At 42.6% G+C, this 12,807-nt stretch overlaps 1 protein-coding gene across 2 annotated transcripts in view; it reads right to left on the reverse strand.

The window, feature by feature from the left end:
* Window positions 1-464: 464 nt before the first annotated feature.
* LOC122624097 (zwei Ig domain protein zig-8) overlaps window positions 465-12,807 on the reverse strand; it is a 127,171-nt gene continuing 114,828 nt past the window's right edge. For both annotated transcript variants that reach the window (XM_043803536.1, XM_043803537.1), the window contains 3 exons: window positions 10,019-10,146; window positions 8,936-9,104; window positions 465-3,715 (listed from right to left, as the gene is read on the reverse strand). In XM_043803536.1, coding sequence (XP_043659471.1) covers window positions 3,402-3,715; window positions 8,936-9,104; window positions 10,019-10,146 — 611 coding nt within the window. In that variant the 3' untranslated portion in view covers window positions 465-3,401. The remainder of the gene's footprint in view (window positions 3,716-8,935; window positions 9,105-10,018; window positions 10,147-12,807) is intronic.

Raw genomic sequence — 12,807 nt, forward strand, 5'->3', positions numbered from 1 at the left:
ATTGTATGCATGCGCACACACATGCACACAGCTGCACACGTGGCACACACACACACACACACGTGCGTTGGCAAACACGATAGCCGTGTACTTTTAATTGCACATCATCAACAGCTGGATGGAAAAAATGGCGTATGCATAAATTATATGCATTTTGCATTTTTCATTTTATATTTTTTGTTGCTTTTCCGCACTCTAATGCTGGGCGCATTCGCTTGGATGTGTCAACAAATTTGTGAGCTATCAAATTAAAGGCTGGCGAGTGGCGAATGGCGAATGACGAATGGAATTCCTTTTCCCAATTTCCCAATTGAACCGGAAATGGCCACAAAACGGCCACCAATTGTTCACATCTCGGTGACAGGGCCATTGTTCCGAGTTTCCAAATGAAAATACAACGTTTGAGTTTTTTTTTTGTTTTTTTTACACTTTTATTGAATTCATATTTGGTTTTTCTGATCGAATCTCCCGCGTCTTTCGGCTCAAATTGCATGGTTTTCACTGTTTCTGTGTGTGAGTGTGTTTGTGTGTTAGCTGAGTGGGTATGTGTGTGTGTGTGTGAGTGAGTGTGTGTGTGGCCTGGTAAATAGCTTCCTTAATTTGATCTTAGACCTATGCAATTTAATCCGTAACTCTTGTTCCACGTGATGGTAGGATGCCATTCTCTTACCCTTTTGCGTAATTATACTCGTAGTTATTATGAATTGTAATATTTCAAAGTGTTCCGTGTTTCAAATGGAACAACACACATATTTTCCATTGAATTCGGCATTTTTCTTATTTAACCACATTAAAATTGTTTGCTTTTGTCGCCATTGTTTATGCTTAAAATTGTATTTAACATATTTACTTTAAAATTGTTTTTGCACTTCACGCACACTTTCTGTTTGCGTTTTCCTTTAATTAACTCTACCACAAAAACAAAACACGCGGAAAAATTAAAAAAAATAAAAAAAATACAACAACAACAAAATAAACAAACAAAAAACGGATAAATAAAAACGATGGCGCAGAGGGGTGGAGGGGGAAGGGGTGTGGAAACAACGATAAAAAGAGCTTCATAAAATTAATATACACATATCGAATGAACATAATAACGGGGTCAACACATTTTTAATTATCGCTTATCATTTACATATTTATATCGGTTTCATTCAATTACAATATACCATATATTCATAGGTTTAGCATCTGCAACATGGACTTTATTTCACCTTATTTTATACATAGAAATTGTTGTCGTTTCGATTTGTTTCCTTTTTATTGCATTTTTTGCATTTTTGCCTTTTTGCTATGCGCTTTTTTTCTGGTTTTTTATCTATTTCGGTTTGATATTGAATTACATTCAATTTGCTTATTAACATTTAAACACTTGTTTTTTGTTTTTTCTTTTTTTTTTTGCTGTTGAGTTTCGCTTAGACTAGTGCATGCGGATAGATGGAGAGGAAAATCAAAATACTGACAGATACATTTACAAATACATCGACTTTAAATGCGCTTGCAGCTCCCTGCAAAGGATAATTGCATCCTGAATTCCGCTTGGGATGCTGCTGATATTGATCCTTGGACTTGTTCTTGGTCCTTTGGAAGGAGCTTTACTAGTTTCGGCTGGCCGAATATCGCCACATTCAACATTATTAATTTACTTTTCTTGATTCTTTAATGGGGTTTGCTGAATTTCTCTTGGTCTTTAGTTTGGGGGGGAGGGTCTTCAATATACTTTTTAATTTGCTAAACGTCATCACATTCATAAAATATATCCTTTTGGTTTTCGTTCTTTGCCCCATCCTCCATCTTTATGATAGTTATGATACTAAGTGGTACATCATATTCATATTCATATCCATATCCATATCCATATATTTACGCTTAGTATGGAGAGTATTCTGCATATTATCTTTCGTTTTTTTGTTTTGGAGCGAAAACGTATGAGAAGTATCCAGTGCCTGGCTCACCAGATCTCTAGGGGCTGGGATTGGGATAGGGTTAGACCCTTTCTCTGGGGTGGGATCGCGGATCTGCTTCTGCCTCTGATTCAGTATGGTTTTTGTTTTGTTTTCAGTGTATCTCTATCGTTCCACTAGCTGGGCTTAAAGTTACAGTTACTGTGTGTGTCTGTGACTGGGTTTTGCTACACTTCATTTCCTTGGAGAGAGTCAGTTAGAGAGTTTTAGAGAAATAGAGAGAGAGAGATAGAGATAGATAGAGAGAGACACTTAAATACTCGAGATGAATTTGCAATACGCTTTACTGGATAGTTGGTTAGTTATCTCTATGTCAATATCTGCTCTCAATGGCATTTGGTTTTAGCCAGTCGTTTCGTTTTCCTTCGTTTCTTTCAAACATACAACAATAATTAATATCGCTTAAGCACTAAACACATCAAAATGCCCTATATATGTACATATAGGTAGAGATTATTCTGATCTGATATATGGGGAGTAGCCACACAAAAAAAAAACAAAAAAAATCCATATCCATAGACAATTTATGCAGATTTGCTCAGTATGTACACATTTAGTTCAACAATCCGTTGCTAATCTTAGCTAATCTGCCATCCGTTTTAGCTATTTTTTTTCATTATGCTTACATTTTACTATAGTCTTGAACTTATGCTAGTTATCAAAAAAAATTCATTATCTTTATCGTACTTAGACTTGCCGCAAATCGCACGGCGTTTCCCATCGAAACATCCATTGGCAATTCGCCATTTATTTATAATATGTTTAGACACCTATAGCTTATTCTTGTACTAGAGAATGTGGTTTGTGTGTGTGTAAAAGTTGTTAGCAACCCAAAGAAGTTAAGTAGATGAGAATTCATACACTCGTCCTCATTTCCTATTACCAATTACTTATCAATGGAAGAGAAATCCCGTGTCAGTGGCTCTATTTACAAGGTGTGTTAGTTATGTTCTTTACGTTGCGTTACGTGCCCCCCATAAAAACGCTCAACTTGACCCATTACCGACACCATTACGAAAGTCATCTGCTTATCTCTGCTATTTCGTTATCTCAATATTTCTCACGGGGGGTCCATCATACATACTTGTTCCGTTTTTACTCCGCTGCACTGGCATTATTTTTGGTTAGTTTTAGAAAAGTCTGATAAATGTGTGGTTTGTGTTTGACGGCGGACCAAGTGGGGCTACTTAATTTAGTGATAACAGGATAAGCTCCAGCCCGCCCACAAAGTCCGGTGGCGGTGGAGAAAGAGGCCCGGTCCACAGGTGGGACTGGAGAGCAGAATCAAACCGGAAACCGGAAATCATCGAGGGCCGGCAGCCGGAAAACCAGGGAATCAAGGAACAGGGGCGGTTGGTGAGCGCAAGAGAGGGCATCCTAAAATGCGATTCCAGTTGGCAATTCGGCAGCGTTTCCGGTTCTCGATCCATTGAAGAGCTATGTCCCGGGCACCGGGCTCCTCTCGACACCTCTGCGGCGAAGATCCTGCGACTCCTGCAGATCCTGCAGATCCTGGCAGTTTCGGTTGCTTCGTTGTCCGCTTGCCTGCTCCGTGGCGAAGGTGCTGGTGCTGGTGTGCTGGACGATCCTGCGGCCCGGGGGCGTGGCCGGGAGGAGGGTGGCGCAGCTGGCCACCAGCTGGAGGAGCATCAGGGTGCCGCAGGTGAGCAGGACCAGCGGCAGCAGGACTGGCGGCTGGGTCGCCGTGGAGTTACCGTTGTTGCCCGTATGCATTGCCGCCGGATGCTCGCCTGGAACGAAATGGAAACAGAAACGGAAACGGAAACGAGAACGGTAGAGCGGTCAATGGGCGGTACATACTGATAAGCGGAACAGTGACATATACGACATAAGCACTCATACTTTTACATGCCCTTGCCTACTAACTTGAATTATACTAACTGGTATTCAATTCTGCTGTTTATAATATTCAGATAGTATTTTACTCACTGCCAACTGATTAACTCGCAAGCAAACTAGTCCGCTGCTGGCCCAGTGAGCACATAAATTCCCACGAAAACGTTATTCAGATAGTTGGAAAACAATCAAATCGCCGCAGACCAATAAAGCCAGCACAAGAAGTTAATTTGGAAGTGGACTTGCAGTGCAGTAAAGACGAAAGCCCATTTCGCAGATCCAGATCCACTAAAATACATTGATTCCACAAGGAGACGAGCAGAGTGGAGTGGCATGGAATGTAGATGGGGCTTTTGGGCCTGCAGTTGTATCTGCATCTGCTGCTGGTGATGCTACTGCTGCCCCTCACCACCACTTGGAAAATCCAGAAGCTTTATTGCCTATTAACTTAATTGCCGGCAATAAAAACGCCAAGACTGGCTAAAAAAAAGGCCAGTGGCGGCAACAAAAAACAAGAGCCGCATTCAAAAACTGCCCAACTACTTGGCGGCACTCGACTAGATGGGTGTTTTTTTTTCTTTTTTCTTTCTGGGAGCGAAAAGGTGGTTCGAGTGGTTTGGGTGGCTTGGGTGGTTTGGGTGGCTTGGGTGGCTTAGCTGGCAGTGGGTGGCTGGAGGCCCAGATGGCAGATAGGGAGCCATAAATTTTGGCATGAAATGCGCGAGAGTCTTTCGTCGTGGCGGATACTATAGCTCCCATAGCTTCTGTAGCTTCTGCAGCTTCAATTATCATGCATCGTTCGTCCTTTACGAGTTCGTTGATGCCCATCATGAGCTGTTACTTAAGAGTCCGTCTGTGTCTCTATATAGTATGTATATGTGTCGCTGTCTTTGTCTATGTCTGCCACTGTCTCGGTGTGCGTGCGAGGGCGCAAGTGTGTGTGACTGGGCCGCACAGTGGGGCAAATGCACCTTGTGAAAGCAAGCAGAATACTGATTATGACTGAGGCAATAAAACTTTGAGACTCTGTTGAATATAACAAATGCAGCAGCATTTACAAGATACTACATAGTCTCTAAATGGCATTTTTAATGGCCACCTTTTCAATAGGTCAAGTATAAGAAAATACAAAGATAAATCATTTGGGTTTAGGAACTACCTCTTCTTCCAACACAAGAATATTTATTATTTAAGAATATTTCTTATGCAGATTAATGCCAATTCCATGCGTATTTTAGCACCACTGTTCGTCACTCCACTCACTTCATCTGTGCAACACCACGTGCTATACGCATTTCAAAAGTTTTCCATGCCGAATGCTAAACGACAACGCCAATAACTCGACGCAGAGCGGATCGTCCAACGTCTCTAATTACTGACAGTGGCGGAAAGTGAAGAGGAGCAGAGGAGGAGAGGAGGAGGAGGAGGTTGCCCCCAGTTCCCCCAATTCCCCAGTTAATAGGGTTTGACATAATTAAGCGTCCTGCGTCCTGCGTCCTTAGTCGCCACCATCCATCCCGAGCAGGAGCAACTTGCAGAAGACAATGAATTGTCGTCGATTTGCCAGTTGCCAGTAGCCATTCTCCATTCGCCATTTGCCACTTGCCACTTATGACAGCGCCTCAGTCTCATTCGCAGTTTGCGGCAGCGGACGCGTCCTTTGAGTGCGTTAAAAAGCAAGCACTTGCAGATAAAAGCGCCATAGAAAGTACACTTAATTGGATTGGGGGTCGGATATTGTGTGGTCCAGTGGTCCAGTCGACCAAACATGGAACTCGGCAGCTCTGCAAGTTGGGCATCAACTTGACCATGGAGCTGAGACAGCAGTTCAATTAATGAAAGCGACTTTGATGTGCTGCGGCCCACAGAGTCGACTTTTGTGTGTGGCTAGGTGTAATGATCGCCTTAAATGGCCAAGAAGTCCGGCGGGGCTACAAATAGGCGTAAGCGGCTTTGTTCCAGCTTTGAAGCTAGACTAAGTTATCAATAATGCAACAGAATGTTGGGGCAGCTATGTGCAGAGGGAAAAATCTACAACAATACCTATGTACAAGTTGTAGGTGGGAATACATCACAGAAAGTGCCTGATTTGTTTGTAAAAACTCATTACATTACGTCGCATTTTATACCCATGACAAATAAGAGTAGTTATTTCATTGCAAGATATCCCACATTTTCCCAGTGTATTTCAGCTGAAGGCGGTCAGCAAGGACGAGTTTGGTCCAAATGTGGTCCTTGCAACTCTGAACTGAATGTGAACTGAACTCTGGTCTCGAAGTAAAGCCGAAGCCGAAGACGAACGAACGGATTCGAATTGACAGTCGAGACAATGAAATGAAAGCACGCTTCTGTGGAAACTGTGGAATATTAAATTAAATGCTGCATGCACTTGTCCGTAAGCTGGCACTCCTACACTCGACTCGCTATTGTTCACGGAAATGGTACGAAATCAACAAACCAAAGTCCAACAACGAAAGGTTGCAGTTACAGTTCATTTAATGAGCACCACTCACGAAGAGAGCAATTAATTTTTGGATGTCCATGAATGCAGCAAATTAGAGTAACTCATATGGCAACCTGTCTTGCAACCTTTCATTTCACATCTACTTCTGCAACTACAAGTAAATATTTAATATTCCACTCTGCCTAAACGCACTTCAGTCGACGAAAATAAGCTGAAATCGAATATCTGACAACACTGGAGCATGAAATGGAATTCACTTCGACTTTGCAGAACGAAATAAGATGCCAGAAACTTGCTCGACTTTGTGCTCTTGATTTCTTTACTCATTTGCAAAGACGCTGCCGAAAGCTCATTTACCGACTTAGGTATGCTCCGCCGCTCAAAGAGTTCGGCTCCACCGGAAGGGGGGAATAATCCCCAACGCCCAACCCCCCTCCTTAAAAAAAGGGGGCGCTACCGGAAGGGGGCGTGATCTCTCTATTCGCCGGCACTTGAACGCCGCTGTGTCGATTTCAATTTGGGGAAAATGTACTCACAGTGCTGCACAGAAATATCAAATTAAAGCAAATTATAATCTTGTAACTTGCAAACGCAGTAATAACTTTCTAGTATAGCTTGAAAACGTTTCAAATTAAAAAGCTTTTATATGAAATTATTTCGGTTTTCAGTTTGCATTTCTATGAAACTGTTTTGGTTTTCAGTTTGGCTTTTCAATGATATTGTTTTGGTTTTTAGTTTGCTTTTCTATTAACTGTTTTGGTTTTCAGTTTGCTTTTGTTGCTATAATTCAAAACTCTAGTTCTAGGTATTAGTGTATTTCCTGATATATGTATTTATTTCTATATATAAAATATAATAATATATATTTTTGTTTAATTTTTATATATTTTATTAACAAGTTTCATGATTGATGCAATCCACTTTGCTGCGGGAAAATGAGCATTTCGTGATCGATCTGTTTGATTCCTTCTTTGCCAGGCGCTGTCCAAAGTGGACTGTCAGATATATATATTTTTTTATTAAATAAACTACTTGAGAGAGGTGGGCCCCACCCCCTTCTCCTTTTCCCCCCCGCTGGCATCAATACCCGTGCCCTGCGGCGCTTTTGCCCGCAACGCTGAGCGCAAACAACTTGTGTTAATTACTTAAGTTTCAGCAGTTGTTCCACTTAACAAGTTGCTTCTTCTTCTTCTACTTCTGCTTCTTCTTCTTCTTCCACACTCTCAGATGCCTTAGCCTCTGCTATATACATTGTTGCTTTTGCTGTTGTTGTTATTATTTTTGTTATTTTAGTCTAATTCCATGGCGTATTTGTTGTAGCGTGCCGCTTACACGCCAAAGTCATTTGCGCTCAAGTTGTTAAACTTTTTGCTTTGTAAGCGCTTTTTTCCGGCCTCAGCGGAAGCGGCGAACGCCGGGCGGAAGTTCAGGGGGGCGGGCGTGCCAAGGAGGGGGGCGTGGCAGGCAAAAGACGGGGAAATCCTCCGGCGAAAAAGAGTGAGGCGTCTGCGGCATAAACGAGTCAAAACTTGCGCAAATGTTGATGCTCAAAGTTTTTCCTAACTAATTTTCTTTGACTTTACCATGTGCGTTTGTGTCTCTGTATGTATGTGTGTGTCTGTATGTGTGTGTGTGGAAATTTGAGATATGGCAACAAATTGAGGATATCTAACTTGTGGAGCCAATAGAATCAAGCATTAATGGAATCATAAATCACACAGATTCGCCATCTATGAAAGCGACATAAATTATATTATGAAATTAAGATCTATATACGTTAAACACCTAAATTCAGCTTCGCATAAACAATAAACTTATTTAGAAAAGAAACCATTTTCTTTTTAATCCACTTTGTAATGTGGTAATATAGTGAGTTTTCGAAGCAAATGCATTTCTACACCAATTCACATCATCCTGCCATGCAACTGAAAAGCAGATTGCTCATACGCAACGTTGCCGGCTAATTGTTGGCAAGCAACCCCCGGCGATTTTCCTGCCAAAAATCCATCCGGTAGGTACGAGCTTTTCCAAAAAGTTGTCGTCAATCACTGGACGCGCTCGTCTGTCAAATAAAGCCAAACAAGCTTAGTTGACTTTGACTTTCGGGGGCCGCACATTTGTCTTGCTGGGCTGGCGCATTCGCAAAGTGACCCCTGACCCCATAGGGCTAAGCCCTGCACTGCGAGAAATGTGTTCGAAAACTACTGGGATAATACAGCAAGGTAAGTTAGTATGTATCTATAAACTGAAAGAAAAAGCAGACTACAAGCCATCAGTTTTGCTTTTAAAAGCGGTTCTATTCCTAGCTATTCATTTCCTAGCTATATAGTTTTCTATCTGATCTAGTTAGAGCTTTATAGTTTCTATCTGATCCAGTTAGAGCTATATAGTTTTCTATCTCATCTAGTTAGAGCTATATAGTTTTCTGTCTCATCTAGTTAGAGCTATATACTTTCTATCTGATCTAATTAGAGCTATATAGTTTTCTATCTGATCTAGTTAGAGCTATATAGTTTTCTGTCTGATCACTGGGTTGGAGATTATCTATGATTTGACTACATTTCAGTTGCCCTTCCAAGCGGAGAGCAGGAACAACACTCATAGTTGGGCAAGCGTGTGCAGAAAGCGTTTTGCATACCGGGCTACTCACCATCGACGATATGCACGCGCACCGACGTCGGATTGGCATTGGAGGGGGTGCATGTGTAGAGTCCCGAGTCCTGGGTGATGGCCTTCTGCACCAGGAGCCGGCTGGTGGTCAGCACACCTTTCTCGGTGACTAATGATATGCCGCCGCGAGGTGAATCGAAATTTATGATCTGAAATAAATAACGCCGACGGGGGGCGAAGGCAAACAGCTTAAGTGCCAGGACATACAATTTTTTGTTATTTTTCCCAGGTAGCTGCTGGGCTAGATTGTTACATTTCCAGTTGTTTGTGGGGTATAATATTTGGGTTGGGTTTGTGTTCCTTTTTGGGATGCTGGGCTTCTGGGCTGCTGGGTGCAGAGCATGTTAGTTAAATTTTTATTAATGACATCGTGTTAGTCAAGCCGGGTTGCGCTTTAGCTTTGGCTTTGGCTTTGGCTTCAAATGGCTTCGTTATGCCGGGCAGATTTCTTATTTCGCCAGCAACTCCCAAAAAGTAACAGAAACATAAAAAATACAAACCGGCAACAGCATTTCCTTGACATTTGCACAGGCAACCAACCATAAAAAAAAAAACAAATGGGGAAATGGAAAAAGTGGCCAAATGAGATTGCGGCTGACCAAAGATTTTGTACCTTGTTTGGGGCTGCGGTTCTTGGGTGGCATAGGGATTTATGTAAATATTTTTTGGTCAACTTGAAACTGTTAGCTTGGAATTAAATAGTTATGCTTCCATTTAACAACTCCATATACTATATGCCAAAGGGGTAGTTTACCTATTTGCAACCATATGACGAAGGCAAACAGCAATTCCTGCTGGAATAAAAGTCGCTACTTTTTAATAATAATAATCGTAAAAATCCAGGAGACAGCCGCTTGCAGGAGACCCTTATCAAACGTAATTATTGATGCGGCTTCTGTGGCCCGCATTATTATATAATGTTATATGGTACTTGGTACTTGGTTTTGGTTAGCCATGAATATGTTAGCCTTGCAAGGATGTGCACATGTCAAGTGGTTTTCGCTGCGGTTTCGCGGTATTTGTACATTTTTGCGATGGCTCTTTGTGTGGACTCGTGACTCACCTCGCGGTTGTGCGACCAAATGACGGTTGGCGGCGGTTCCGGTGCGAATTTCACAATGCAAGTCAGATTGATGGTGGATCCGCGGTTGATGTGCAGCTCGGGGCCGCCGATGATGTCGGTGACGGGCTCTGCAAGACAAAGGAGCAAAAAATTTAGCCAAGGATGGGGTGAAGTCATGCCTTTTTCATAAGCTGCGGCGCACACACAAAATGGCGCATAAAACATTTTGAAAGCTCATTTCGGCTAAGCCGCAGCAACAATAAAAGTAAAAAACAAAAAGTACACACACCCACACACACACACAGACACAGAGACAGAGATGCCCAAGGACATTAGGAGTCGTCGTGAGCCTGTTTAAGAAAAGTTTATCTACCGTTGCGTTAAATTGTTTTCTTTCCTGCTGCGTAACCCGGGCACATGTACTCTAACCCTCTAACCCTCGAAAACCTCGAGAACCTCGAAAACCTCGCACCACGTGTATTTGACAACTACACGTTTGTTTACTGTCTTATTCATCGCAAAACAATTTCTGACTTTCGAGTAACAGCGAATGGCTACAAAAAAAAAGAAAGTAAGCTCTAATAAATGCAAAGTGACATCGGAAAAGGACGAGCGTACTCGTATGCGACAGAAATGAGAAATGGGTAAGAACAGATATCTCAAATTCGAAATTCGAATGCTGGGCAAAGTAAACAACAAATTGTGTCATTAGTTCAAGGACATTGATTGAAATCTCGGTTGGTCGTAACTAAAATTGGAAATTCCCAACTTGCCCCTCAGACACTTTCCGAAATTCCTGCATGCAGTGAGCGAAAAAGCTAGCCATCAAAATAATATATATTTCATATAGAAAGAAGAGCATGCCGCTGATAATGTAGCAATCATTCCTTATTACCCTTACACCCCACAAAATATTTGCTTAAAAATGTTTACATATGCACTTACAATTAATATATAAATTAATTTAAACTATTTTCTTAGTGTCTACACTACATAGAGGAGCCTTTCCTGCTCCCTTCCCTTGTTCAATGCTAATAAATTGGGATTTCTTTGCTGCCTTCTCTCCTTCTCCTTCTCTTTCTCTTTCTCTTTCTCCATCTCCATTTCCATCTCCTTCGGCAACTCCCTCTCCCACTCTCTTTCTTTCTCTCCTTGCCCTCCCCTTTGTCGCCATTTTGGGGAGCTGCAAAATGGCTGCTTTAGCGCTTCCGGTTCTCAAAGAACTTTCGTCGGTGTTTGTGTGTTGGTGTGTTGGTGTGCTTGTGTGTGTGTGCGTGTCTGAGTGCCTGAGTGTGTGTCTGAAAGTGCAGTTACTGTAGTCGCTAACGGTAATGTGCTCTCTTGGCTGAAAACGCCGCTAAAGGTTAGTGAAAGTTATGCACTGCCAAAGAAAGTGGGCGGCTGGCTGGATAGGTGGGCGTGGCATGGCGTGTGTCGGCGGTTTTGCTTCACTACACGCTGGATTTTTTGCCTTTTGGGCTATGCCCCATTTTGCTATGCATCTCGTGCTCGTATCTCTCAATCTCCATTTGAAGTTCTTTATGCTCCGCAGTTATCTCTCGGCGGTACATTCCCCCCCCCCCCCCCCGCCCCCCCCCCCCTCGTCCCGCGTTAGTGCCACATTTGCCAGAGATTTGATCTCCGCGTACTTGGATACTTGGATGCTAGGAGACTTGGATACTAGGAGACTTGGATACTTGGATACTTGGATGCTTAGCTGCTCGGATACTTGGAGACTTAGATACTCGGTCAACCTGATGTGCAGTTAACTCTGCGAATAATCCGAGCTCTTCTGCGAAAAGTTTGCCTGCCACAAAAAGTAACTCAATGGGATTTCGGCTGGGAAATGCCTCGCGAGTGCCATAAGCCGAAAGTTTATAAAGTGGCAGAGCATTTCGGGGCAAAATGTAGTAACTGAAAAATGCAAAGCAGAGAAATCAGCTTATATGGATATGGTTATTAGCCACAGACTTTGATGGCGGCCATGTTATGGCAACTGGGTAAATAGCTTAATCCAATTTTATTGAAATATTTCAATTAAAACCAAAATACATGCATGGCTTCCAGAAGGCTGAGAGCATTTAAAACTTTGCACTTTGCTTTAAAAGCGAGCAGAACGAAGAAGCAGATCCCAACACCCAAGGCAACTTGTTGAGGATAATTTTCGCCTGCACTTTGAGGTGTCGCCTTGGTCTGGAAACTTTCTGGTCACATGCCTGAAATATTCAGTCGAACGAACACTTGCATGTCCTTATTTATTCCCTATTTGCTCTCACCTACATACGTACATACATGCATAAGTTGGCCGCCAGCTTTTATGGCAATTTAAACTTTGCCGTTCGCAACGCATTAAACTTATTGATCCAAAACTGGTTCGCCAGCACAGAACACAGAACACAGAACACAGAACCCTACGGAATTTGGCCAGAGCCTTTAAAAACAATGCCAAAAAGGACACGGCGGGCGGAAGGGTGGAAGGGAGGGGGGTTGCGTAGCAAATTGCGGGTCATTCGGCACATGTGGGCGTTATGTGTGTGGGCCTGTGGGCGTGGGGGCGTGGCTTCGGCGCCGAAGGGCGTGGCGCATGTACATATGTGTGTCGGTGTGTGTGCGGCGAGTTAATATTAAACAAATATTACGCATACGACACAAGGGAGCAGCTGGAAATCATCAAACGCTTTCGCATTGTGTATGTATTTCTGCTTGTGTGTGCTTTGCCAGTTTCAATGTGTGTGTGCGTGTGTGTGTGTGTAGCGCCTAGAAGTATGCAGCAGGTTTATTATTTATGC

The sequence above is a fragment of the Drosophila teissieri genome, chromosome X, assembly GCF_016746235.2.
Source record: "Drosophila teissieri strain GT53w chromosome X, Prin_Dtei_1.1, whole genome shotgun sequence".
Taxonomy (NCBI): domain Eukaryota; kingdom Metazoa; phylum Arthropoda; class Insecta; order Diptera; family Drosophilidae; genus Drosophila; species Drosophila teissieri.